This window comes from Monodon monoceros, unplaced genomic scaffold (genome assembly GCF_005190385.1).
Source record: "Monodon monoceros isolate NGI ecotype Baffin Bay Population unplaced genomic scaffold, NGI_Narwhal_1 Super_Scaffold_19, whole genome shotgun sequence".
In the NCBI taxonomy this organism is placed as follows: Eukaryota; Metazoa; Chordata; class Mammalia; order Artiodactyla; family Monodontidae; genus Monodon; species Monodon monoceros.
The window spans coordinates 40,129,343-40,153,734 of NW_021703775.1; the positions used below are offsets into that span (position 1 = coordinate 40,129,343).

General features: G+C 35.8%; 1 protein-coding gene across 5 annotated transcripts in view; it reads right to left on the minus strand.

Annotated features, from left to right (window-relative positions):
* The window catches only part of VRK2 (VRK serine/threonine kinase 2), a 125,222-nt gene that overhangs the window by 24,589 nt on the left and 76,241 nt on the right, over window positions 1-24,392 (minus strand). For all 5 annotated transcript variants that reach the window (XM_029231589.1, XM_029231585.1, XM_029231588.1 and 2 more), the window contains one exon: window positions 2,666-2,798. In XM_029231589.1, coding sequence (XP_029087422.1) covers window positions 2,666-2,798 — 133 coding nt within the window. The remainder of the gene's footprint in view (window positions 1-2,665; window positions 2,799-24,392) is intronic.

The window sequence follows — 24,392 nt, forward strand, 5'->3', positions numbered from 1 at the left end:
CTCAGTATTTATTTGAGCTCATAGCTGGACTGGTACAGAAAAGATTTTTCTGAGATTAAACTACATAGTGTGTACTGAAAGTCAACACATGAATATTTATGAATCTGACATTCTGCATTTACCTACAAGGATTTATGGCCTTGTTTAATTCTAGTTTCTAGATATGACTAAATGATTACTTCATTTCTACTAAAATCCTAAAGTGAAATGTTTTATTTTGGAAAATTAAATGTAAAACATGAGGAATGAATAGTATTCAAATATTTGAGGACACCAAACCTTTCTTTTTTTATGCTAGACTAAAACTGCACGTTAAAATTTCAGCAAATATATATATATATATTTATGTGTGTACGTCTACATCTATGTATCTATGTATATATACATGTATATACATGCATATATGTGTATATATATGCATATATATGTATATCTACACGTAAATACAGATATGGTGAAAAGTTTAGTGTACATTCTATTTTAAATGCATTAAGGGAATCTAATTTTTATAGAAATCTTGTGAAACCCATGATAAAAATGAATACTCACTCCAGCTCATCACTTTCAAATACCAAAAATACGTAATGTAGGCTCTCCCCTGAGTAGTCTTCCCAAAGAGATATCTTTTCCCCATCATTCTCAGTTCAATCTTCTCTCCAAAGACCTAGCATTGTGAAATCTACCCAACTCATCAACATATATTATTATTTAGGGAGCAAAAAACTTAAATGCACTATGGAATAAAATTTTGTTCAAATCTTTCATGAAGACGGCATAATGAAAATACTGCCCTAAACTATGGAATAACTGAGGAGGACTTCCAGAATTACCACAGTCCAAACACTGACCAGACCAACATACGACAACTCGACTTTCCCATTCCACAATCACAGTGGCTTCCTAAATGTTTTTTTTGGTGCGCGGGCCTCTCACTGTTGTGGCCTCTCCTGTTGCGGAGCACAGGCTCCAGACGTGCAGGCTCAGCGGCCATGGCTCACGGGCCCAGCCGCTCCGCGGCATGTGGGATCTTCCCAGACCGGGGCATGAACCCGTGTCCCTGGCATCGGCAGGCGGACTCTCCAACCACTGCGCCACCAGGGAAGCCCCTAGATGTTTTTTTAATAGTCAGAATCTAATAGGATCAGTATTAGAGCTATGGGTTGAACTAAGTGGCCCAACCATAAGTTAATATCATCATTAACATAATTGGACCAAAGCTTAAGAATCTGTATGATGAATTTCCAGTTATACCACTATCAAAAAGTACTCTCAGGTTTCTAAATATTCTTTCATACTAATATATCTGGCAAATCACTACTTTTCTAACCAAACTATCCTTGGAAAAAAAATGTAGTGATTTCACTAATTTTGATAAGGAGTATAAAAGGTAATTTCTATTCCAGAAAATTTAACCTATGATTCTTCTTGAAAGGAAGAAGGTATACAATCGACACATTTGTTTTACTTTCTCATTGGCCTACGTTAAACTACTGTGGGTTTTAATTGCTCTGGAAAATGATCAAGACCCTCTACATTACATGGTCAATGGTCCTTTTAATAGAAAAGGCAATAATATACAGTTGTTTGCACCAACTAAAACTCGTTAGAAAGTATCAGTTTAGGGTAACAGTTCAACAGCCATTAACAAGTGCAAATGTCTAACTGCCTTTTAGTGAAAATGTGATCCTTTCAAAGCAGTTTAAAAATTATTTGTATGGTTTAGCATATTTGAAAATACTTTTATAAACAAAGTTTATGAAGAATATAATTTTGAAAGACAAAGTTTTTCAATAATCACCATTTTTTTTTTACTAGCATAACATTAGAATTGACTTTTTGTCTTGCTGACAGAGCAACTAAGAAAGTACAGTTGCATTGACCATATTGATTGTGAACAAAGCAACCATCAGTGGGACTCCGCACCATATATTTTCAATATTGACCTCCTACTTCCTTCTCCATGGCTTTCTGGGTCGGCTATTGGATTTAGACTGCAGTGTAATAAACAGCTAAGGTTTAATTAATGGTAAATGAATACAAGACATAGGTTATGACTTTAACTAATTAGGGAATTGTTGAATTAAGTCTCCCTTGGAATGCAAGGCAGTACAATCAATGTCCAATAAAAGGACTATGTATGTAATTTACCTGCAAATGTGTTTCCAATACCATCAAAGTGAGTTTAAATAAGTAAGATATATGAAAGGCGACTAGGAGAGATTTCCACAAGTTAACACTTCATAGATTCAGAAAAGATTTCCTTATTGCTGAGATGGTATCTTCTAAAGCTCTGATAAGGGCACAATGAAAAACAGGAATAATTCTTCACATGTGTACCTGTACCAAATCTGTAATTGTCACTACAGCATAAAAATTCAGTTGCTGACCTCCAAGTTTAACCTAAACAAACTAGTACTTTCCTGTCCCAAATGAGCATCAAGTTTTGCTTACTTGACACCTTTTATTCCTTCTTCACTTGTCGAAGTCTGTATCTCCTCCCTCTGTTAGAATATTCATTGGCATACAGGAACTCACTACTTTTGATAAACATCTCACCAATGTTCTCATTCTTCAAGCTGACTATGCAAAGGTCATTTCATGGAGCCTTAAGGCTCTTTGTTCTAATTATTCCTCTGAAATAAAAATAAGAAAAAAAGAAACCTACCTACTCCCTTGTGAGCATCCAAGCTGGTAAACTCTATTGTCCCATTATGGCTTTTTCTAGGATTTTCCTGATACTGTTTGTGGTTCCCATTGGGACAATATCTGTAGGAAAGTCCATAATCTGCAAGATAAACCTGGAAGACATGAACAGACAAATGAATAATGTTTTTGTCCTCTGAAAATATAACCTTTATAATTAAGTCTTAAGAAATTGATAGGTTAAGAGAGCCTCAGATCTACATTTGATTAAACCAAATGGTGCCTTAGGATAAAATATATACAACTGGGGGCCATAACAATGAACTTTCTAACTTAAATCCTGTCTTCATCATAGGCAAGTCTTGTTTCTGAGTTGACTTAGATTTTCAGTCTTTTTATTTTGCTCTTAAATTCCCTTCCCTCCAGGTGGGCATGTAGACGTCATAAACCACAATATGTCTTTTTATCTGTATTCATACAGCGTATGAGGCTCTGCCTTTTTTGTAACCCCTTCCTGTAAACAAAACTGTTTCAAGCAGGGAGGGGAGATGAGAGCAAACAATCTAAAAATCTTAACCTAATGTTACAGGAGTGTCCATTAACAAGAAGTATAAAAATAACAGACTGTAAGAGGTAATGACTCTTAAAAAAAAAAAAACAAAACCATCATGTTGTCCGTATTTAAGAATGGAACATCAATGCAGTACTTTTGGCCTTTCAGACGGATCCATATCATCACTGTTATCTTTGTAAGTCAGTCAGAATTGCAAGCTGGGTTTCCAAACAGAATATAGATTGTTAAAAGTCAGATAGCAATTCAAGTGAATTTTTCTCAGATTACTTTTGGAGAGAGAGAAGGGAGGGGAGAAGTAGTTTTACAGATAGAGCATACATCGAATTGGGAACAGTTACGAATAGACATTTATTCTGACATGTAGTCAGAATATAGTACTTCCCTGTTATATGTTACCATGCTCCTCCCCCCACCCCCTGGAAAAGAAAGCAGTTTAAACTTTTAAAATGTGTTGTTTCACGTGTGTTTCTTTAAAATTTAGAGAATAAGGCAACATTTCATGATGCAGCTTTAAGACAATAGAGTATTACAACTGGTATTTTAAAAGATATCTATTAAAAGAAAATTAAATTTTAGTTTAATTTTTTGGTTTCAGGATAGCCTAAGTAGGAGATATTTTGAATTTCAAAATATAAACAGCACAGCTTCCTTCACGTGTTGGAGAACATAGCTTGCTGGAATGTCTGAAAACATGATATTTCAGTTTTGTCTCTCACTCACAGATGCTATTTCTCAAGATGGCCTCAGGAGTAACTGCCCAAAGTAATTGCACTTCAGGATCAGATGTATAACTGGTTGCTTATTTTCACTATTTATGATGCATTTTTATCTTTATTTATTTTGAAAACTAAATAGACTTCACTTTGCAAAGTAGATATCCTGAGAATATACATATTGATAGCAAACGGAAACATATTTTAAATACACTACAACAGTTTACTATTAAAAAAACTATCAAGATGTTTTTCATGTAGATTAACCAAAAAAAAAAAGACCTAAAATTTATGGATGTTTTATGGCTAAAATATGGATTATGCCTCATATGTATCGATACCAGAGAGCATGATAAGAGCTTAATGTTCATCGACCCGATGAACAGATATCCTGTAGGAAGGTACCATTATCTCCATTTTACTTGTAAGCAAACTGAAGCTCAGTCAGTGACATTGTGACTTGTGTAGTAAAATGGAGCCAGAGTCTGACTCCAGAATCCTCATCTCAATCACAACCAAACTCAAAGGCACTAGACAAGTTAAACAGATAAGAAAGTACTCAAGACTACTGTAATAGCGAAGAGTGACTGATCTCAACTCCACTGAAACAAAAGTTGGGAAAGTTTTTAAGAGCTGAGGCTGAGCTAGTGAAGAGTACTGGAGAACACTAAGGGGATACAGGTCAACATGACTGGGTTATCCACGTTTGCTAATTGGTGCTTAGACTCCTATCCCCACCTCAAAGACTGTAGAGATAGGAGAACACTTTTTAATAAAGATTACATTTTAAAGGGATGACTCCCAGGTCCTGGAGGTCCTTGAGAAAGACATTCCTGGGTTGTAAAACTGGCAAGAGGCTGGGAGAAGATTCACATCTCAAAGAAGCAGAGAAAGAATTTATAATTTCAAAGTTTCTTAAGTAAATGCTGTAAGAAAAGGGAGGACAGGAGCTTACGGTCAGGAGGAAACCTGTCTAAAGTTTAGTCAAGCTGAGGAGAACTTTAAGGCCCTCTTGGTCATCACTGAGCTATGGGCCTCAAGGTAGTGCTGCGTCACTCCAACTTTGAAGGGCAATGCAGGATCTACATTTAATATAAAGACAAGAAGCTAACAATATAGTAAAGGAAACATGCACTAACCATTTGACTCAGAATACACTAACTAATTTGAATAATGCTGCAGTGAACACGGGAGTACAGATCTCTTTGAGATAATGATTTTGTTCCCTGTGGAAATATACCAAGAAGTTAGACTGATGGATCATATGGTAGTTCTATTTTTAATTTTTTGAGCAACCTCCATGTTGTTTTCCATAGTAGCTGTACCAGTTTACATTTCCACCAACAGTAACCAAGCGTTCCCTTTTCTCCACAACCTCACAGCAATTATTATTTTTTGTCTTTTTGATAAAAGCCTTGTTCACAGGTGTGAGTTGATATCTCATTATGGTTTTGATTTGCATTTCCTTTATAATTAGTGATGTCGAACACCTTTTAATGTACCTGTCAGCCATCTGGATTTCTTCTTTGGAAAAATGTTCAGGTCCTCTGCTCAATTTTTAAATTGTCTTATTTTGTTTTGCTAATTGGGTAGTATGACTTCTTTATATATTTTGGATACTAACCCTTTATCGAATATATAATTTGCAAATATCTTATCCCATTCAGTAGGTTGTCTTTTCATTTTGTTGATGGTTTCCTCGCTGTGCAGAAGCTTTTAAGTTTGATGTCATCCCACTTGTTTATTTTTGCTTTGTTCCCCTTGCCTGAGGAGACATATGTAGAAAGACACTGCTAAGACCAATGGCAAAAAGCATACTGCCTATGTTTTCTTCTAGGAGCTTTATGGTTTCAAGCTTTATGTTCAAGGCTTTAATCCATTTTCAGTTAATTTTTGTGTAAGGTGTAAGACAAAGGGGTGTCCAATTTTATTCTTTGCCATGTGGATGTCCAGTTTTCCCAACACCATTTATTTAAGAGACTAATCTTGCCCCATGTATATTCTTGGCTCCTTTGTCAAAAATTGACCATATATGTGTGAGTTTATTTCCAGGGTCTCTAATCTGCTCAATTGGTCTGTGTCTTTTTTTATGTCAGTAACATACTGTTTTGATTACTATAGCTTTGTAATATAGTTTGAAATCAAAAAGTGTGATGCCTCTGGTGGTTTTGTTCTTTGCAGGATTGCTTTGGCTACTTGGGGCCCTTTATGGTTCACAGAAATTTTTGGATTGTTTTTCTACTTCTGTGAAAAATGCCATTGGAATTTTGAAAGGGACTGAACTGAATCTTTAGATTGCTTTGGGTAGTATGGACAGTTTAACAATATTCTTCTAATCCATGAGCATGGAGTATCTTGCCATTTATTTGCGTCTTCTTGAATTTCTTTCATCAGTGTTTTGTGGAGTTTAGTGTACAGATCTTTCAAGTTCTTGGCTAAATTTATTGCTAAATATTTTATTCTTTTTGATGCTATTGTAAATGGAATTGTTTTAATTTCTCTTTCCAATAGCTCGTTGTTAGGGTATAGAAATGCAACTGATTTTTGTCAATTGATTTTGTATCCTGCACCTTTACTGAATTCATTTATTTGAACAATTTTTTTGTGGAGTCTTCAGGGTTTTCTCTATATAATGTCATTGACAGGGACCATTTTACTTCTTCCTTTCCAATTTAGATGTCTTTTATCTCTTTTTCTTGCCTAATTACTCTGGCTAGGACTTCCAGTACTATATTGAATAAAAATGGTGAGAGTGGGCATATTTGTCTTGTTCTTGATATTAGACTTTTCACTGTTGGTGTTGTCTATTTTTTTTTAATACAGTATAGAATTTGTGGTTCTGTCCATTTCTGAAATTTTGTTGAAGTCAAAAATAAGTTTAAGCAGAAAACCCAATCTACAGTAGGGTTTGCAGTCTAGGTCCTGTTTTTTGTATGTCCTTGAGCTAAGACTTAGTCTCAGTTAACTTTTTTTATATTATCACCTTTTTTCTGTGAAATAAAAAATAACAACTCATTAATAGTTTTCACTTTAAGGATAAATACATATAATAACCCTAGTTTTAGACAAGCCTATAGTAGGAATCTCAAGATCATCAAGATCAGGTAGGGGGTTATTATTTGTATTATAATAAGACTAGACCTAGGAAAATTTAAATATCTAGATCCCTAATGCATTTTAAATGATTTTCTTCTTATGCAACTTTTCTGAATTTAGTAACCATTTCCTTTCTCCATGAATAGAAGAACAGCCTTGACCACTTCTCTTTACTTTAATCATAGATCTTTCGATCATACTGTACTGCCTCTCACATTTCCACATGCTACTCTCATTTTTCTCTCATCCCTCTTAGATATGTACTATGGTTTAGTTTTGTTTGGTTTTTTACAACTCTGTGAGGTAGGTAGGGGAGATGTGTCATTATACACATTTAACAGATGAAAAATAATGTGATACACCCAAATAATGCAAGTCAGCCAACAGTCAGTCACTAAGTTCAGCTTCTACAAAAGATTTTATTGTTTTAGTGAATTTCTCAGCTGTCCCCTCCCCCTCAAAAAACACCTAATCTTCACTAATGCTTTCAAGGACTTTCAATTTTAATACTTTATTATTGAAAAGGTAGTGTAGTAGCCACTGAGGTACAATCCCATCAAGAAAGAAATGGCCTAAACAAATGGGACCTAATGAAACTTCAAAGCTTTTGCAAAGCAAAGGAAACCATAAACAAGACCAAAAGACAACCCTCAGAATGGGAGAAAATATTTGCAAATGAAGCAACTGACAAAGGATTAATCTCCAAAATTTACAAGCAGCTCATGCAGCTCAATAACAAAAAAACAAACAACCCAATCCAAAAATGGGCAGAAGACCTAAATAGACATTTCTCCAAAGAAGATATACAGACTGCCAACAAACACATGAAAGAATGCTCAACATCATTAATCATTAGAGAAATGCAAATCAAAACTACAATGAGATATCATCTCACACCAGTCAGAATGGCCATCATCAAAAAATCTAGAAACCATAAATGCTGGAGAGGGTGTGGAGAAAAGGGAACACTCTTGCACTGCTGGTGGGAATGCGAATTGGTTCAGCCACTATGGAGAACAGTGTGGAGGTTCCTTAAAAAACTACAAATAGAACTACCATATGACCCAGCAATCCCACTACTGGGCATATACCCTGAGAAAACCAAAATTCAAAAAGAGTCATGTACCAAAATGTTCATTGCAGCTCTATTTACAATAGCCCGGAGAGGGAAACAACCTAAGTGCCCATCATCGGATGAATGGATAAAGAAGATGTGGCACATATATACAATGGAATATTACTCAGCCATAAAAAGAAACAAAATTGAGCTATTTCTAATGAGGTGGATAGACCTAGAGTCTGTCATACAGAGTGAAGTAAGTCAGAAAGAGAAAGACAAATAACGTACGCTAACACATATATATGGAATTTAAGAAAAAAAAATGTCATGAAGGACATAGGGGTAAGACAGGAATAAAGACGCAGACCTACTGGAGAATGGACTTGAGGATATGGGGAGGGGGAAGGGTGAGCTGTGACAAAGCGAGAGAGAGGCATGAACATATATACACTAACAAATGTAAGGTAGATAGCTAGTGGGAAGCAGCCACATAGCACAGGGATATCAGCTCGGTGCTTTGTGACCGCCTGGAGGGGTGGGATAGGGAGGGTGGGAGGGAGGGAGATGCAAGAGGGAAGAGATATGGGAACATATGTATATGTATAACTGATTCACTTTGTTATAAAGCAGAAACTAACACACCATTGTAAAGCAATTATACCCCAATAAAGATGTTAAAAAAAAAAAAAAGAAAGAAATGGCCTTTCACCTGTGAGGAGGGCAATAATCTGACAACTTCCAGAGGCAGGGCCATTAGGAACCGCCACAGCATGTGAGCCAAGGTGACACTCCTCCCAGGCAGTTCCTACTAAAGAATGATCATGGTGGGAATGCTGTGTGGCTATTTCTACCCAATTGGAGACTCTTCTAATGGAACCCTTTTGCTCTGGTGCTCCCTAATGGGTTGGCTGAGACTTTCTCAGAACTGTATCATAGTCTGAGCTCTCCCTGCCCAATCCTTCTCGTCTCCTTTCCTTTCACAGGTGTCATTGCAACATCCTATTCGGAAAGCTTTCCTTGTTCAAACCTGTTTCCTCTCCTTTTGTCTTTCTATTATATAGGTACTCTACTCCCTTCCCTCAATAAAGCCCTTGCACTCTTAATGCTGTCTCAGCATCTGCCTCTCTGAAAAACAAATTTGACACAGGTAGTCAGTAAACCATAGCCTTAATCTGAAGCACTAAACTAATAAAGATGAAAAACAAATTAGCCTTTGATGACCATAAAAATCACAACTTTCCTATGCCAAACAGATCTGCCTCAAAAATCAACTTCCTATTTTACCTAGCCAGATTTGCAACCATATATGCCACATTCTCAAGTTATGCATTTAATTAAACCTTTACTTCCCTCTCGTTGCTTTCTGATGCTTGTAAGGTCTTACACCACTTTGTTTTTCCAAATGGATGGGTGAAAGGAATGATTAAAGGTCACCCTGGGATAACTCTTCTTTGCAGTGAATTGCACTGGAAGGGCCTTTGTCTTCAATTCAGCACCCCTCCACGGATACCCCAAGTGCTCTTCTCCACTTCCTAGCACACCTCCTGGATTCACATCTCACGCTTCCGAGATCCACCACTCATACCTGAATTCTATTCTGGTACGTAGATCCTTTTAACCTCAAGGCAATTCATTGGGTTTTCATTTGTGTTCAGATGGATTTACCTTTTAAAAATGTACAAAGTATTTAGCTTTTATTTATGCCTTGGATCCACATTTATAGGCTGTAAAATCCTATGGGACAAGGGGCCAGAATAATGATATATACATTTTTGTATCCATGACAGCACCTACTCTGAGGTCTTCTGCACAGTATAGGCTTAAATAAAATTTCACTGATTTGACTTGATGGTAATAATTGGACAAATAGAAGTAAATTCCTTTCAACAGACGCCAAGCATGATAAAATATCAAGAATCATACATTCTAAAAAGGAAAGAAAAATAAAAATGAATGTGTATTATTGAATACTTGCTATGCGAAGGCATTATGTGCTTTACAGAAGTTAAATTATTTAACCCTCATGACACTAAGAGCAAGTTATTTTAAGATACCTTGAGGATGAGAAAACACAATGAGTGAGTTTAGGTGCTCTGTGCAAAACAACTAAACTTATAGTAACTGGCAAGGCTGCGATCCAAACCTAAATCAGCCTGACCAGAAGACTGAGATTTTTCCATACGTCCCACACAGAGGAAGGAGAGATGACACAAGCACATCTAGAGGTAACATCTACTCCAACAAAAGTATAACAGATTTAAATGTAATAATATTTTAGAGTAGGGGGAGGTTACTTCCTAATTGGGTAACTCAAAGAACAAAATGATATTGATTTGGGCCTTGAAAAATATCTAAGATTTCCACAAATGGAGATAGGGAAGAAGAGATAAAACAAGGAAAACCAGGGCTGGGTCAGTATGTGCTGGGAGTGAAGAGGTTATTGGAAACACAAGCCAGAAAAAAAACTGGTTAGCATGAGTTTACAGGAAGCTTTGAAAACCATGCTAAGAAGCTGGGACACAATTTTTGTATGCAAAAAGAAGTCACCAAAGGTTTTTGGCAAGGAATAATATTATCAGCACTGGCAGCATCATAATGGGGAAATGAAAGCAGAGAGTCCATTTAGGAGAATATGACATTAGTCCAGGCAAGAGACAGTGGGAGGCTGGACTAGGGCACTGGTGAACAAAGAAGGGAGACAAAGAACAGAGCCATAAGAGGGTTTAGAGACAGAATCAAAGATAACTGAAAACAATGTGGCTAGCTGGGTATATGAGGATTCAATGAATAGACAAAAAGAGAATAGGAGGAAGAAGAGAAGATTTGGAAAGAAAATGATTTACTCATTTCTGTACCAAAAGCAAACTGGTTGATTGATGGCTAACACCCTAATCCAACCAGTTCCTGGTTCTCTCAGTTTATGCAGAACTGAGTGATAGACTCATAGTTGATGGAAAAAATAAAGGACCTTCTTCCCATCAAGAGTCAAATCTGCTGCCTTTCTGTTCCTCAATCAATCAGGAACTAAGTATCAAACAGCCAGAATGGCTCACATGGAAGCATTTCTCAACACTTGATATGTTGGACAGGAAAATGTGAGCTGGAGAAGGGCTGCAAGAGATTATGGAGCTGGAAGAGAAAAAAGATGCTAATCTGGACAGATGTCATTGCCCACTGAGACGCGACCACCCACTAAATCACATTACTCCTTTACCGCCACTTTGCAGATTCACATTAGAGAAGAGATGCACATACACCCCAAGATGTGATTCACTTTTCAAGAACTTAAAATTTTCCTGTTGTAAAATCTAATCACCTTATCATAATTTAGACTATTTTATACAATTAAACCCTTTTAATTAGCACACCCTGTTGTAGCAAGAAATGTGTCTTAAACTCTCATCAGAGACTGATGGAAATTATACAATGGAGGGAGATAGTCACTATTCGTGACTCTGTTTAGTGGCAATTTAGAAAACACTTTTAAAACTCTAGGAAAAATATATAGACTTATTCAGCAACTTTAAAAGCTTTTATGTAAAAAAAAAAAAGCCAGCATTTATCTTATTTGAATAGCACATAATATTTTCCTATTCTTTCAACAAGATACCATAATGTGGAAATCTTCACAATTAACTAAATGCTTATTGACTAATGGAAATCACTACATGCCAAAAGGGGAATGAAGCATGGAATGAATAAGCAGCATGTTTATGTTCACAAAAGTCATTCATATCTACTAAAAACCTATATGTAGCCTCATGGCTGCTACTACATTTTGATATAAATATGTGCTTTTTATTCTTTTATTATACAGTACTTTTTTTGTTTCTCCTCAACTTCCCTACCTTCTTTTTGCCAGTAACACAATGCCACAGATGACACATGTGCATTATCACTATTCAGCCTAGACAAAAGAATATGACTTTTAAAAGCTGCCAGGTTACTTTTCAAACAGGATGTTTATTAGAATAAACATGAAGATATATTTTTCAAAAATACAGTTTGATCTTATATATTGTTTTACATGTGCTTTATATGTGGGGGTTTTTTTTTCCTCCTAAATCTCACAACTACCTACTGGAATTTTATCCTTCTTTCCCTTTATATTCAATACTCATTGAGAGTGAGATATTTAAAGACACATCTATGAAGTCATCATATGAAGAAAAAGCAGAAAGCTGTGCCGTTATGACTATCTCTTCACTCCATCTACTGCTCCATCAGACCGAAGTCTATGACTCCCTTAAATGGCGCCATAAATTCAAACATTCATAACAAAATACTGAGTTATATTTAGCAGTATTCCTAATGATACTAGCATTTTGACCCTACGACCTGCCCTTCTATTTCAAACTGGTTCTTCTAGCAATATGTGAAAGCCTATTTAATCCAAGACAGCTGGGCTCTGACTTACTATTCTTTCCAGGCTTTGGGGGGAAATTCCCTCAATGATACATAGGCTAGCAATTGCTTCTTTACTAAAAATACCTTCACCTACAAAACAAAACTTTTCCAATTACAGTCAATTTCCAATTTTTCCTTTTGACACAAGTTCTCAAAGATTATATAAAGAAACCTACAATACCTTCTCTTTCTCATTTCCAAGATGATATGAAAGTGCTTCACTTGTGTCTGTCCTTTAACAAAATAAATAGGCAATGGAAGAGGATAATCTGAATTGCATCCAATTCACAGGCTTCCTCTTTGCCTAAATCAAATCTGAGCTTAAGACTTTGCAATATGCTGGCAAGCATTATCAGAGCTTGGTCTATCTGTTAACAGCAGATACAAAATGTTAGCTGATATAATTTGACCGTCAGATACATTATAAAAAGTTTCACTACATGTAAGCTGTGTCTACATAAAACACAGCTATCTAACATTCAAAAGCATCTCCTTGCTCTACATTAACTATAAATTCTACTGATTTCAAAGACAGTGTTGAGGTTGCCAGCAATCATCCCATTCTTACATGCACATCCCCTTGGGGGTCCATAGTTTTTTAACAGTCCCACAACAGGCATACCTCTTAATCCAACCAATTTATACAGCTCAATGAGTTGACTCAGAATTCAGAAATGCCACTTTCCCATATTAACTGGAAAAAACAACAACAACATATATAGCCCTTTGTGAATTAGGATGATCAAATATTTTGGTCATAAACAATTGTTTGGTCATATATACATCTGATCTTCAGAAATTTAAATAATATGACCAGTGGGACCCAGTAGGCATCAACAAACATGTATTGATTATGAACAAACACTAATTTTTCAACAGCATTAACTCTCTTGGGAACTATATTCTTGGGGACAGGTGATTTGTTAAACAGACCATCCTGTACTTACACAGCATATACATTCCTAAAATGTGAATTCTTTTTCCCTTTTATAGAAAACAGACCCTGAACATTCTGTTCCTTACAACTTTTAAGGGACCTATCATCAAACTACCCACCTGGGAGAACTACACTTATTAAATCAATTCATTACCATTTTCTTAACATCTAACCAGAACACCAAATGTCCTTTTTCATAAATCTAAACAATTCTGGGGGAGCAAAAATAAGATAAGGGGTTCTTTTGTCATAAGCTTAAAAAATAATTTAAAAAAATGTTTTTCTAGGGCTTCCCTGGTGGAGCAGTGGTTGAGAGTCCGCCTGCCGATGCAGGGGACATGGGTTCGTGTCCAGTCCGGGAAGATCCCACGTGCCGTGGAGCGGCTGGGCCTGTGAGCCATGGCCGCTGGACCTGCGTGTCCGGAGCCTGTGCTCCGCAACGGGAGAGGCCACAACAGTGAGAGGCCCGCGTACCACAAAAAAAAAAAAAAAAAAAAAAGTTTTTCTAGCTCTTACTTACTGAGGGCTTACTGTGCGCCTGATGTTAGTCTAAGTCTTTCACGTGTCTAAATCATCTGATCCTTACAATCCCTCTTTGAGTGAGGTACTATTATTTTTAGAGGGAGAAATTGAAGCACAGAGAGGTAAAATACTGTGGCTAAGAATACAGAACTAAGAAGAGATAAAGCCAGAACTCAAACCTGAGGAGTCTGATTCCAGAGTTCACACCCTTCACGATTCTACACTGAATCGCCAACATAATACAAAGTTATGCAAAGAGTCTCAAGCTTCTTCTAACCAACTTTTTGCCTGGCATTAGGAGAAGGTAAAAACCCCTCTTTTTATATTTTCTTTCTGATTCAGAACAAGGACATTTAGCTCCAGAAGATACAAGCAGACTGTTCAGGAACTAACTGCTTGGAGAGCCTGTGTGTAAGAACAAATCTTGTGAGACATACTGACCAATTTGACCAATTTGCCTGGAGGGGCCCTAGGCAAAATAAAAGTGCTTTCTGTTCTTATTTTTCCCCCTTTCCTTTTTCTTTCCTTATCCTTGTGTCCAAAGCTCATATATGGCCAAAATACACTGATATTCATGCCAAGACTCAAAAATATTGAATTCTTGGACTTCCCTGGTGGTGCAGTGGTTAAGAATCTGCCTGTCAATGCAGGGGACACGGGTTCGTGCCCTGGTCTGGGAATATCCCACATGCCGCAGGGCAACTAAGCCTGTGGGCCATGGCCGCTGAGCCTGCGCGTCCGGAACCTGTGCTCCGCAACGGGAGAGGCCACAACAGTGAGAGGCCCGCATACCGCAAAAAAAAAAAAAAAAAAAAAAAGTTCAAACAACTAAAATCATAGGAACAATTTTCAAAGTCTTTTTACTCAACTGAAAAAATATAGCAGAACCTCACTAGGAAGAAAGAAAATAACATGAATGTTATTATACACTTTAAGTGACTGTAAACACCACCATGTTATTTAATCTACAGTATAACCCTATACATATGATATCAAAATATTTGAAAGTAGCCTTGCCACCTGTACCATCTAGCAATATTATGGTATCATCAAGCTAAGACCATATAATGCTACTCTGGAAATAATAAGATACAGAGGTATGTTACCAGGACTATATATGTTCGACAAAGGAAATACTCTCTCTAAATGGTAACCATATTATCTGCACATACCATGCAAAATTCTTACAAACACAAATTCACACTCCATCTTACAAGTAACTGTGATTGATAAATGGATTATGTTAGAATTCCTTCTAGCAAACAGTGAACAAGCAGCTTTAATGAGGCTTATGACCCTACCCTATGGATATCCTAGGGAATCTGAAAGTGAGTATTTTGCCACCAGATACAGGTCAGGTGCTACAATTCCTGCTCCCAGATCATTATTTTTTTTTTCTAAATTTAAACTTTTTAACTTCTTTAGCTATGCAACAATAATCAAGACACTTTGGAAACAGTATAAGAAACATTACTTTCAGCAATAAGCATTAAGTACTTGGAAAACATGTTTTCAGAGAATCACAGACTTTTCCAGCAAGAAGGAACTTTTGAGATCACTTAGAGTCCCACATTTTATACAGTAAATAGCCAAAGTCCACATAGGTTAAACGATTTTCTGAAAACTGTAATTCTGTTCAGTGTCAGAGCTGGGACCAGAACCTGGTTTCCTGACTTCCAGTCTAGCACAAGTCCCAGTAATCAAACACGTGTTTGTAAAAATCAGAGGTTTCCAATGGTATACTTATCACTCCAGATGTTGACATGAAGAACTGTTCTTCTCTATCTGAGGGCCATCACCTTCGACTTAGCAGGAGCTTTGGGGCAGAAACACACGGCGCATGATGGGGTCAAGGAGCTGAACAATCAAGTACCACTTAGTCCTGGTACTAAGTGAGAGGTATTGGCCTCATGTCCTGAGAAGTCAGTAAAGTATTTCTTGAAGGGTTATTACAAAAGGAACACTAACCTAGGTTCTGTGAGGAATACAAAAGAAGGAAGAGAAGTATACCTTCCTATAAGTCTCAAGGAGTTCTTTCTAGTTCAGAATATAAGACAACACAAGTGAAACTTGAGTGCTCATGTGTGTAAAATACACATTAGAAGCTAAAGGAAATTAGAAACAGATATCAGTGCAGATCAGAATCATCAAGAAAGGCTGCAGGTAAGAGCAGGGATGTAGGCTTTGTGTGAAAAAACAACATGCTTCTGATCAACAAAGGGGTGGCCTTCCATAAATAAAAAGATGGGTACAAACCCTGATTTTAGTTAAAGTGCTTCAACTTCCTTCACTAGTGACACTGGGAGATGCAGCCAAATGAATGGTACTACTCACTGGCAAAACCATCACTCAGTATCATTTCTGGTAATACTATTTTAATTTAAAGAATTTTTTAACCAAACCAGTACACTTGATTTCTATTTCTTGTACAAAGTACAATATTAGCACTAAAGCATTTTCTTTAATCTTTTGTCTAAAATAAAGATTTTTAAAAATATCTTACTAAAACAGAGATGATGTAAAGAAGTACCTAAAAAATCCCAGATTTTTTTAAAATGAGATTTTTCCACAGATGAAGTTGGGATTGTTTTTCTTTCAATAAAAATGTTGAAAATCATGAAAGAAAGAAGGTAAAGGGTGTACACTTCAAGAATCTTCAAAATTCTATATTTGGATAGTATCAGATGAATTATCAAGAAATGGCCAAAATGCTATTAAAATACAGGGAAAGTGATGAGAAGAATCAAAATAATCTACAATAGGCCATTCGGACTCTCAATGGGGCTATTTTTTTTTTTTTTTTTTTTTTGCGTTACACAGGCCTCTCACTGTTGTGGCCTCTCCCATTGTGGAGCACAGGCTCCGGGCACGCAGGCTCAGCGGCCATGGCTCACGGGCCCAGTGCTCCGCGGCTGTGGGATCTTCCCGGACCGGGGCAAGAACCCATGTCCCCTGCATCGGCAGGCGGACTCTCAACCACTGCGCCACCAGGGAAGCCCAATGGGGCTATTTTTAAAGAAAAACATTGCTTGATCCCACTATGAATATTATTTTGGGAAATTTTTCCCCCAAAACCCAACAAAATAAAAACATTCGAGAACATCAATTGTGTCCCCAATTGGCTATCCAGGACATGACTTTTTTTTTTTTTGAGGTACGCAGGCCTCTCACTGCTGTGGCCTCTCCCGTTCCGGAGCACAGGCTCCGGATGCGCAGGCTCAGAAGCCATGGCTCACGGGCCCAGCCGCTCTGCCACGGCATGTGGGATCTTCCTGGACTGGGGCACGAACCCACGTCCCCTGCATCGTTAGGCGGACTCTCAACCACTGCACCACCAGGGAAGCCCCAGGACATGACTTTTGATTATCATCCTTGTCAGAACTTTTCCATTCCACCGTAACTAAGAAGGCTGCTGTTTTTATCCAATACTTCTTTGACTCTACTTCCCAATTTTACCTCAATCCTAACAACCCTATTGCTTTGACAAAGGCTGTACAAATGTCAACTTTTCTTGCCTTTTTCTCTTGCCAAATATTCAACAACATCTTCCCTCTCTAATTTTGCATCTTTTTTTTCCCACTTATTTTTTTTTGTTCATTAAATAGCTTACTGCTGAAGTTCCTTTCTCCATAGTTTAAATTCAAAACACACATGAAGAGAGAACTAACGTTTTAAAACAATAAACCAAGAAAACTTTCTGGAAATAAAAGGCTTATTTTATATATCAAAAGGGCCCCATCAGATATCTGGGAAAACTGATACACAATGATCTACTCTAAAACATATCCTGGTAAAATGATTAGACACTATTAATAAAGGAAAAAATCCTAAAGAGATCATGGCAAAAAGGACAAATAACATACAATAGTAAGTATTAAACTGGCAGCAGACTTATTAAAAGCAAACTGCAATCAAGGCAAAAATAGATCAGCCTTTCCAAGAAATTCAAGGAAAAAAAGTATGAACTAAATATTTAAAATCCATCCAAGCTATCCTTCAGGCATCAATGCTATTGCAAACGTTTTATACATGCAAGGGAATGCTATACCCATGGGTACTTCTTGAACAATCTACTAGAAGATTAGTTTCAAACAATCAAAAGATGAGTAACTTTGGCAAAAGGACAGAAGTGTGAGCATTTAATATAATTATCTCCAACACTAAAAAGACAAGGCTAGGGACTTCCCTGGTGGCACAGTGGTTAAGACTCCATGCTCCCAACGCAGGGGGTCTGGGTTCGATCCCTGGCCGGGGAACTAGATCCCACATGTGTGCCGCAACTAAGACCCGGTGCAACCAAATAAAAAAAAAAAAAAAAAAAAAAAAAGACAAGGCTAGGGATACATGAAGAACATACAAATGATATATATTCTGACAAAGTAGTACAACTTCAAGACAACAGTAAGGAAAGGAGGAAAGTAAAATAAACTCACTGATAGTGAACTTATTAAAGTTGTGGTAAAAAAAAAAATACCACAAAAGACTATCATAGTAGTACTAAAAAGTTAAACACAGAAGAGTGGGCTCAAAGCATCTTTAAAAGGTGTAAATACCAAGATTATCACTACAACAAAAATATAAACTTTCATAAACAGACTCCTCCTCCACAAAAAAACTTAAAAGAATATAAGATCAAAGAAAACACATAAAAAACACAACAAACATAATTATGAATATTTACCAAATGGCACAGCAATGATCTTTATAAAACAGAAACTACAGCAGAATCAAGGAGACCAACAGAAACACATTAACCATTGAAGGCTTAAATACCACTCTCAGTACAAAATAGATCAAGTGGACAAAAACTAAATGAAGATATAGAAGACATAAATAATACAGTCAATAAGGTAGATCTTCTGGAAAGATATTAAACTTTACACTATGAAAATAGAGACTATATTTTCCTCAAGAAAACATGGAAGACTGACAAAAACTGATCCTCTTCTAAGTCATGATAAAAGCTTCAGTGCATTCCAAATAAAATTATTATAAACAATACTCTGACCATCTTGTCACAAGTCTAGATTTTAATAACCAAAATTTTTTAAGAGGTCTTTCTACATGAAAACTTAAAAACCTTCTACTGCACTGCTTTTTGATGAAGAAATACAAACATTCTAAAAAATAAAGATAATAAAAACACTACATATCAAAATCCATGAAGTAGAATATAAAGCAGTGACCAGAGGAAAAATCATGGCCTTAAACACCTACAGAAGTAAAAACTTTTTAAATGAATGTAAATGAATTAGATCCCAAATTGAAGATCAAGAAAAAAGAACAAAAGGGTCAAATTAAAAGAGCACAAGAAAAGATATAACAAAGGCAAAATCAGAAATTAATGAAATAGAAAAGAAAAAACAATATATCTCATTAATAAATCAAAATCCAAGTTTGCTGGAAAATTAACATAATGGACAAACGAGCTACTTTCATCAAGGTAAAAAAAAAAAAAAAAGAAGAAAAAGCAAAAATAAAATAAAAAATAACTAGAAGGAAACAATCATTGAAGGGGAAGAAATTTAAAAGTCCTAAGAGAGTACAATGCAGACCACCAAATAAATTTGAGAAACTAGACAAAACTGCTAACTACTAAAATTGACCCAACTAGAGATTAAAGAGCTTAACAATCAATTTCCATGGGAAAAAATTGAGAGTTACAAGGAATGTCCTCAGCAGAACCAGAGAATTTCACATTCAAAAAAAAAAAAAAAATGGTGCCAATATAGAAATAGTTCTGGAACACAGAAAATGAAAGTAAACCTCAAATTCTTTTTATGAAGCAAGTTGAATGTTGATACCTGAATCTGATAAAAAAAAATAGTACAAAAACAGATAATTACAGGCCAATATCACTTATAAATACCAATAAGAAAATACTACATAAAATATTACTGAACACACTTCAGTACCATATTAGGTAAATAATATACCATAACAAAGTGAGATTTATTCCTGGAAAGTACAGCTGGTTCAATATTAGAAGCACAGCAATATATTATACCATATTAACTGACCTGAGAAAAACGTGGTAATTTCCGTACATGCTAAACAATCACTGGACAAAATTCAATACCCATTCCATACAAACAAAACATCCATTCAAGAACAGAGGAACTGGTGATTATTTCCTTAATATAACTATAAAGACACACACACACTCACATACACATATACGCAGATATGCCTTAGTCCTAAAGCCAGTATCAATCACATTTAGTGGGGTACTACTTTAGGCATTTCCAATAAGATCAAGAAGAGGAAAGGATGGTCACGAACTTCACTACAACTTACTATATACTGGATGCATATTAGGGAAAACAAATCAGAAATATAAGAAGTGGAAAAGAAGGAAACCTATTATCTCCTTGTATATGATATACAGTTTCCTAAGGAAACCCTGGAGAATCATTACTAAAACTACCCCAAATTCAGTAAATTAACAGGATATAAAATGAATGCATAAAAATCAATAACTTTCATATACACAAACAATAATCACTTACAAGATAAAATGGTAGACTAAAACTGCACTGACAGTACAAACAAAAATGGTTTAATATTTAGGAATAAGTGTAACAAGAAATGTGTAAAACTAATATGAGGAAAGCTTTAAAATACCTCAGAAGATACAAAAGTAAAAACTGGTGAAATTCAAAAACACTCCCTGTTGTTGAATAGAATATCTATAATCATAAAGATGTCAGGTTTTCCCTAAATTAATTTAACAAAATTCCAATGAAAATGCTACACAACAAAATACAGAAAAATATGAATAGCTAGAATTTCACTGAAAAAGGAAATCTACGAGGCACTACCAGCCCTACCAGGTATTAAAATACACTACAAAGCCTCAGAAATTAATGCACTAGTATGGCGATGAAGCATAAATAGACAGTCAAACCAGAAGGATTCAATGGAAAGTACATGAATAGATTCAAGTATGTACGGAAATTTAGTATATAATAAAGGTGGCAATAATATCACTGAAGCAAAGTTTTTTATTTTTAATAAATATTGTTGAAAACTTGGAAAATCATTTAGGAAAAGATAAAATTTGGTTGATACCTCCTGTCATGTAAAAGAATAATCTCTAAGTGAAAAAGAGATTTAAATGTAAAGAATGAAATCATATAATAAAATTCATATACACCTGTCTGTAGAACAAGGTTACTAACCATGACTCAATATCCATAGTAAATGAAAGATTGATAAATTTGACCACATTAAAAATTTTTAAATTTATCTTCTACATGACAATAAAACAACACAAGTATAATCAAAGAAGAAAAGCCAAATTGGGAGGAAATATCTGCAAAATACGTAATAGATTAATGGCTAATATAATTCATATCTAAAGAACTCTTCAAAATCAAGGAATAAAAAAAATATTAGAAAAATGGGCAAAAGACGAGCAGACAATTCACAATAAATAAATAAATAAATTTAAAAAACTGGTCCTTTTTACTTACAGCAATGAGGGAATACAACACCTGGATTTATGCTCCCACTTCATGTGGGATAAATAAAACAATAACTTAAAAAACCTACTACTGGATATAACCACACATCTACTATAATGGCTTAAATGTTTAAAACTAATGAAACCAAGTGGTGGCAAGATATGGGGCAACTGGAATTATCCACGTTGCTGATGGGAAGGTATAATGGTACAATCAGTCTGGAAAACAGTGTGGCTGTTTCTTTTAAAGTTAAACGTACACTTCCACACAATCTGGAAATTCCACTCCTAGCTATTTACCCGGAAGAAGTTAAAATATATACCTATACAAAAACCTGTACATGAATGTTTATACATCTTCATTCATAATGGTCAAAAACTGGAAACAACACAAACATCTATCCAGAGGTAAACAGATAAAGAAACTGCAGTAGTTTCCAATAGACTACTACCTATCATTAAAGAGGAATGAACTACTAACGAACTACAGCATGGATAAATCTCAGAAATATTATGCTAAGTAAAGGAAGCCAGACACAAAGAGTAAAAAGCTATAATTCCATTTATATGACATCCCTAAAAATGCAAAAAAAAAAAAATAGGGGCAGAAATCATTTCCTCAGGGTGAGAAAAGGGGACTGACTGACAGAATTTCTGAGGATGATAGAAATGCTCTGTCTTGATTACAGTAGTGGTTATATGATATACATGTGTCAAAACACATCAAACTATACATTTAAAAGGATGAATTTTACTGTTTGTAAATTATACTTCAATAAACCTAACCTTAAAAAAGTATGCAGACTTTTAAAGGCTTTTAATATATATTTCCAAATTGCCCTTCCATTAACTTAATTTCTTCTACTACTCCCATTTAATTTACATTCCCACTGGCATTCTACAAGTGTCTGCACCCTCATCAGCCTCAATATCATCAGATTATTATTTCAGACTTTTCCTATTTGATAAGTTCTTTTAAAATGTTGCCTCACTGTTTTGATCTGCATATCTCTTAGTTTTTAGTGATGGGGAACTTTTTTTCATTTATTTCTCAGGTAGTCGTATTTCTTTTCTGCTCATTCTTTTAAATCATTATTTTAAGAAATTACTTGGTGTTCTTCTTATTAATTTTCTTAAAGCTGGTTATATATCCTAAAATATTTGTCATAAATATACTTCCCAGATTTTCACTTGCCTTTCATTTTTCAATTTTTTTAATATACAGATATCTTAAAATTTGAAATTTCACAATATTTTCTACGATTTTGGGGGTATTTTTATTCAGAAATTTCTTTCCTCATGTACAGTTCAGTTAAATATTCAGCTAAATGTTTTCTAATTAGTTGTAGACTCAATTTTTTAACTTTTTAAATCTCTGTTGATACAGTGGCTACTAGCCACATGTGGTTTTGTAAATGTAAACCAATTAAAATTGTTTTTTTTTTAAAGAAGATATTGGGGGTAGGAGTTTATTAATTAATTAATTTATTTTTGCTGTGTTGGGTCTTCGTTTCTGTGTGAGGGCTTTCTCTAGTTGTGGCAAGCGGGGGCCACTCTTCACCACGGTGCGTGGGCCTCTCACTATCGCGGCCTCTCTTGTTGCAGAGCACAGGCTCCAGACGCGCAGGCTCAGTAGTTGTGGCTCACGGGCCTAGTTGCTCTGCGGCATGTGGGATCCTCCCAGACCAGGACTCGAACCCGTGTCCCCTGCATTGGCAGACAGATTGTCAACCACTGCGCCACCAGGGAAGCCGAAAATTAAGCTTTTTTCCTAGGTTTCTTCTAGTTGTATGGTTTCAGGTCTTACATTTAAGTCTTTAATCCATTTTGAGTTCATTTTTGTGTATGGTATAAGAGTCCAATTTCATTCTTTTGCATGCGTATACCCCATTTTCCCACCACCATTTATTGATGAACTATCTTTGCCCCTTTGAATATTCTTGGCACCCCTGTCAAAAATTAGTTGATCGTATATGCATGGCTCTCTCTTCTGTTCCATTGGGCTATGTCTGTTTTTATGCCAATAGCATACTGCTTTGATTACTATAGCATTGTAATATAGTTTGATTCAGGATGTGTAATGCCTCCAGCTTTGTTCTTTCTCAAGATTGCTTTGGCTATTCATGGTCTTTTGTGGTTCCATACACATTTTAGGATTGGTTTTTTATTTCTGTGAAAAATGCCATTGGAATTTTGGTAGGAATTCCATTGAATCCATTGATTGCTTTGGGTAGTACAGACATTTTAATAATGTTAATTCTTCTAATCCTTGAGAACCGGCCTTGGCAATGATTTTTTGCAATTGAAACCAAAAGCATAGGTAACAAAAACAAAAATAAACAAGTAGGACTACATCAAACTAAAATGATTCTACACAACCAAGGAAACCATCAACAGAATGAAAAGGCAACCTATGGGATGGGAGAAAATACTTGCATACTACATATCTGATAAGGGGTTAATATCTAAAATACATAAGAACTCATATAACTCACTCGCAAGACAAAATAACCCAATTCAAAAATGGGCAAAGAACCTAAAGAGACACTTTTCCAAAGAAGACATACAAATGGCCAACTAGTATATGAAAACGTGCTCAACATTATTAATCATCAGGGAAATGAAAAATTAATACCACAATGAGACAACACCTCATGCCTGTTAGAATGGCTATCAGAGATAACAAGTGTTGTTGAGGGTATGGGAGAAAAGGGAGCCCTTGTACACTGTTGGTGGGAATGTAAATTGGTACAGTCATTATAGAAAACTGTATGGAGGTTCCTCAAAAAAAAAAAAACATTAAAAATTGAACTACCATATGATCCAGCAATCCACTTCTGGGTATATATCTAAAGGAAAAGAAATCATTATCTTGAAGAGATACCTGTATTCCCATGTTACTGCAGCATTATTAAAAACAGCCAAGATACATAAATGACCTTAGTGTCTGCTGATGGATAAATGGATAAAGAAAA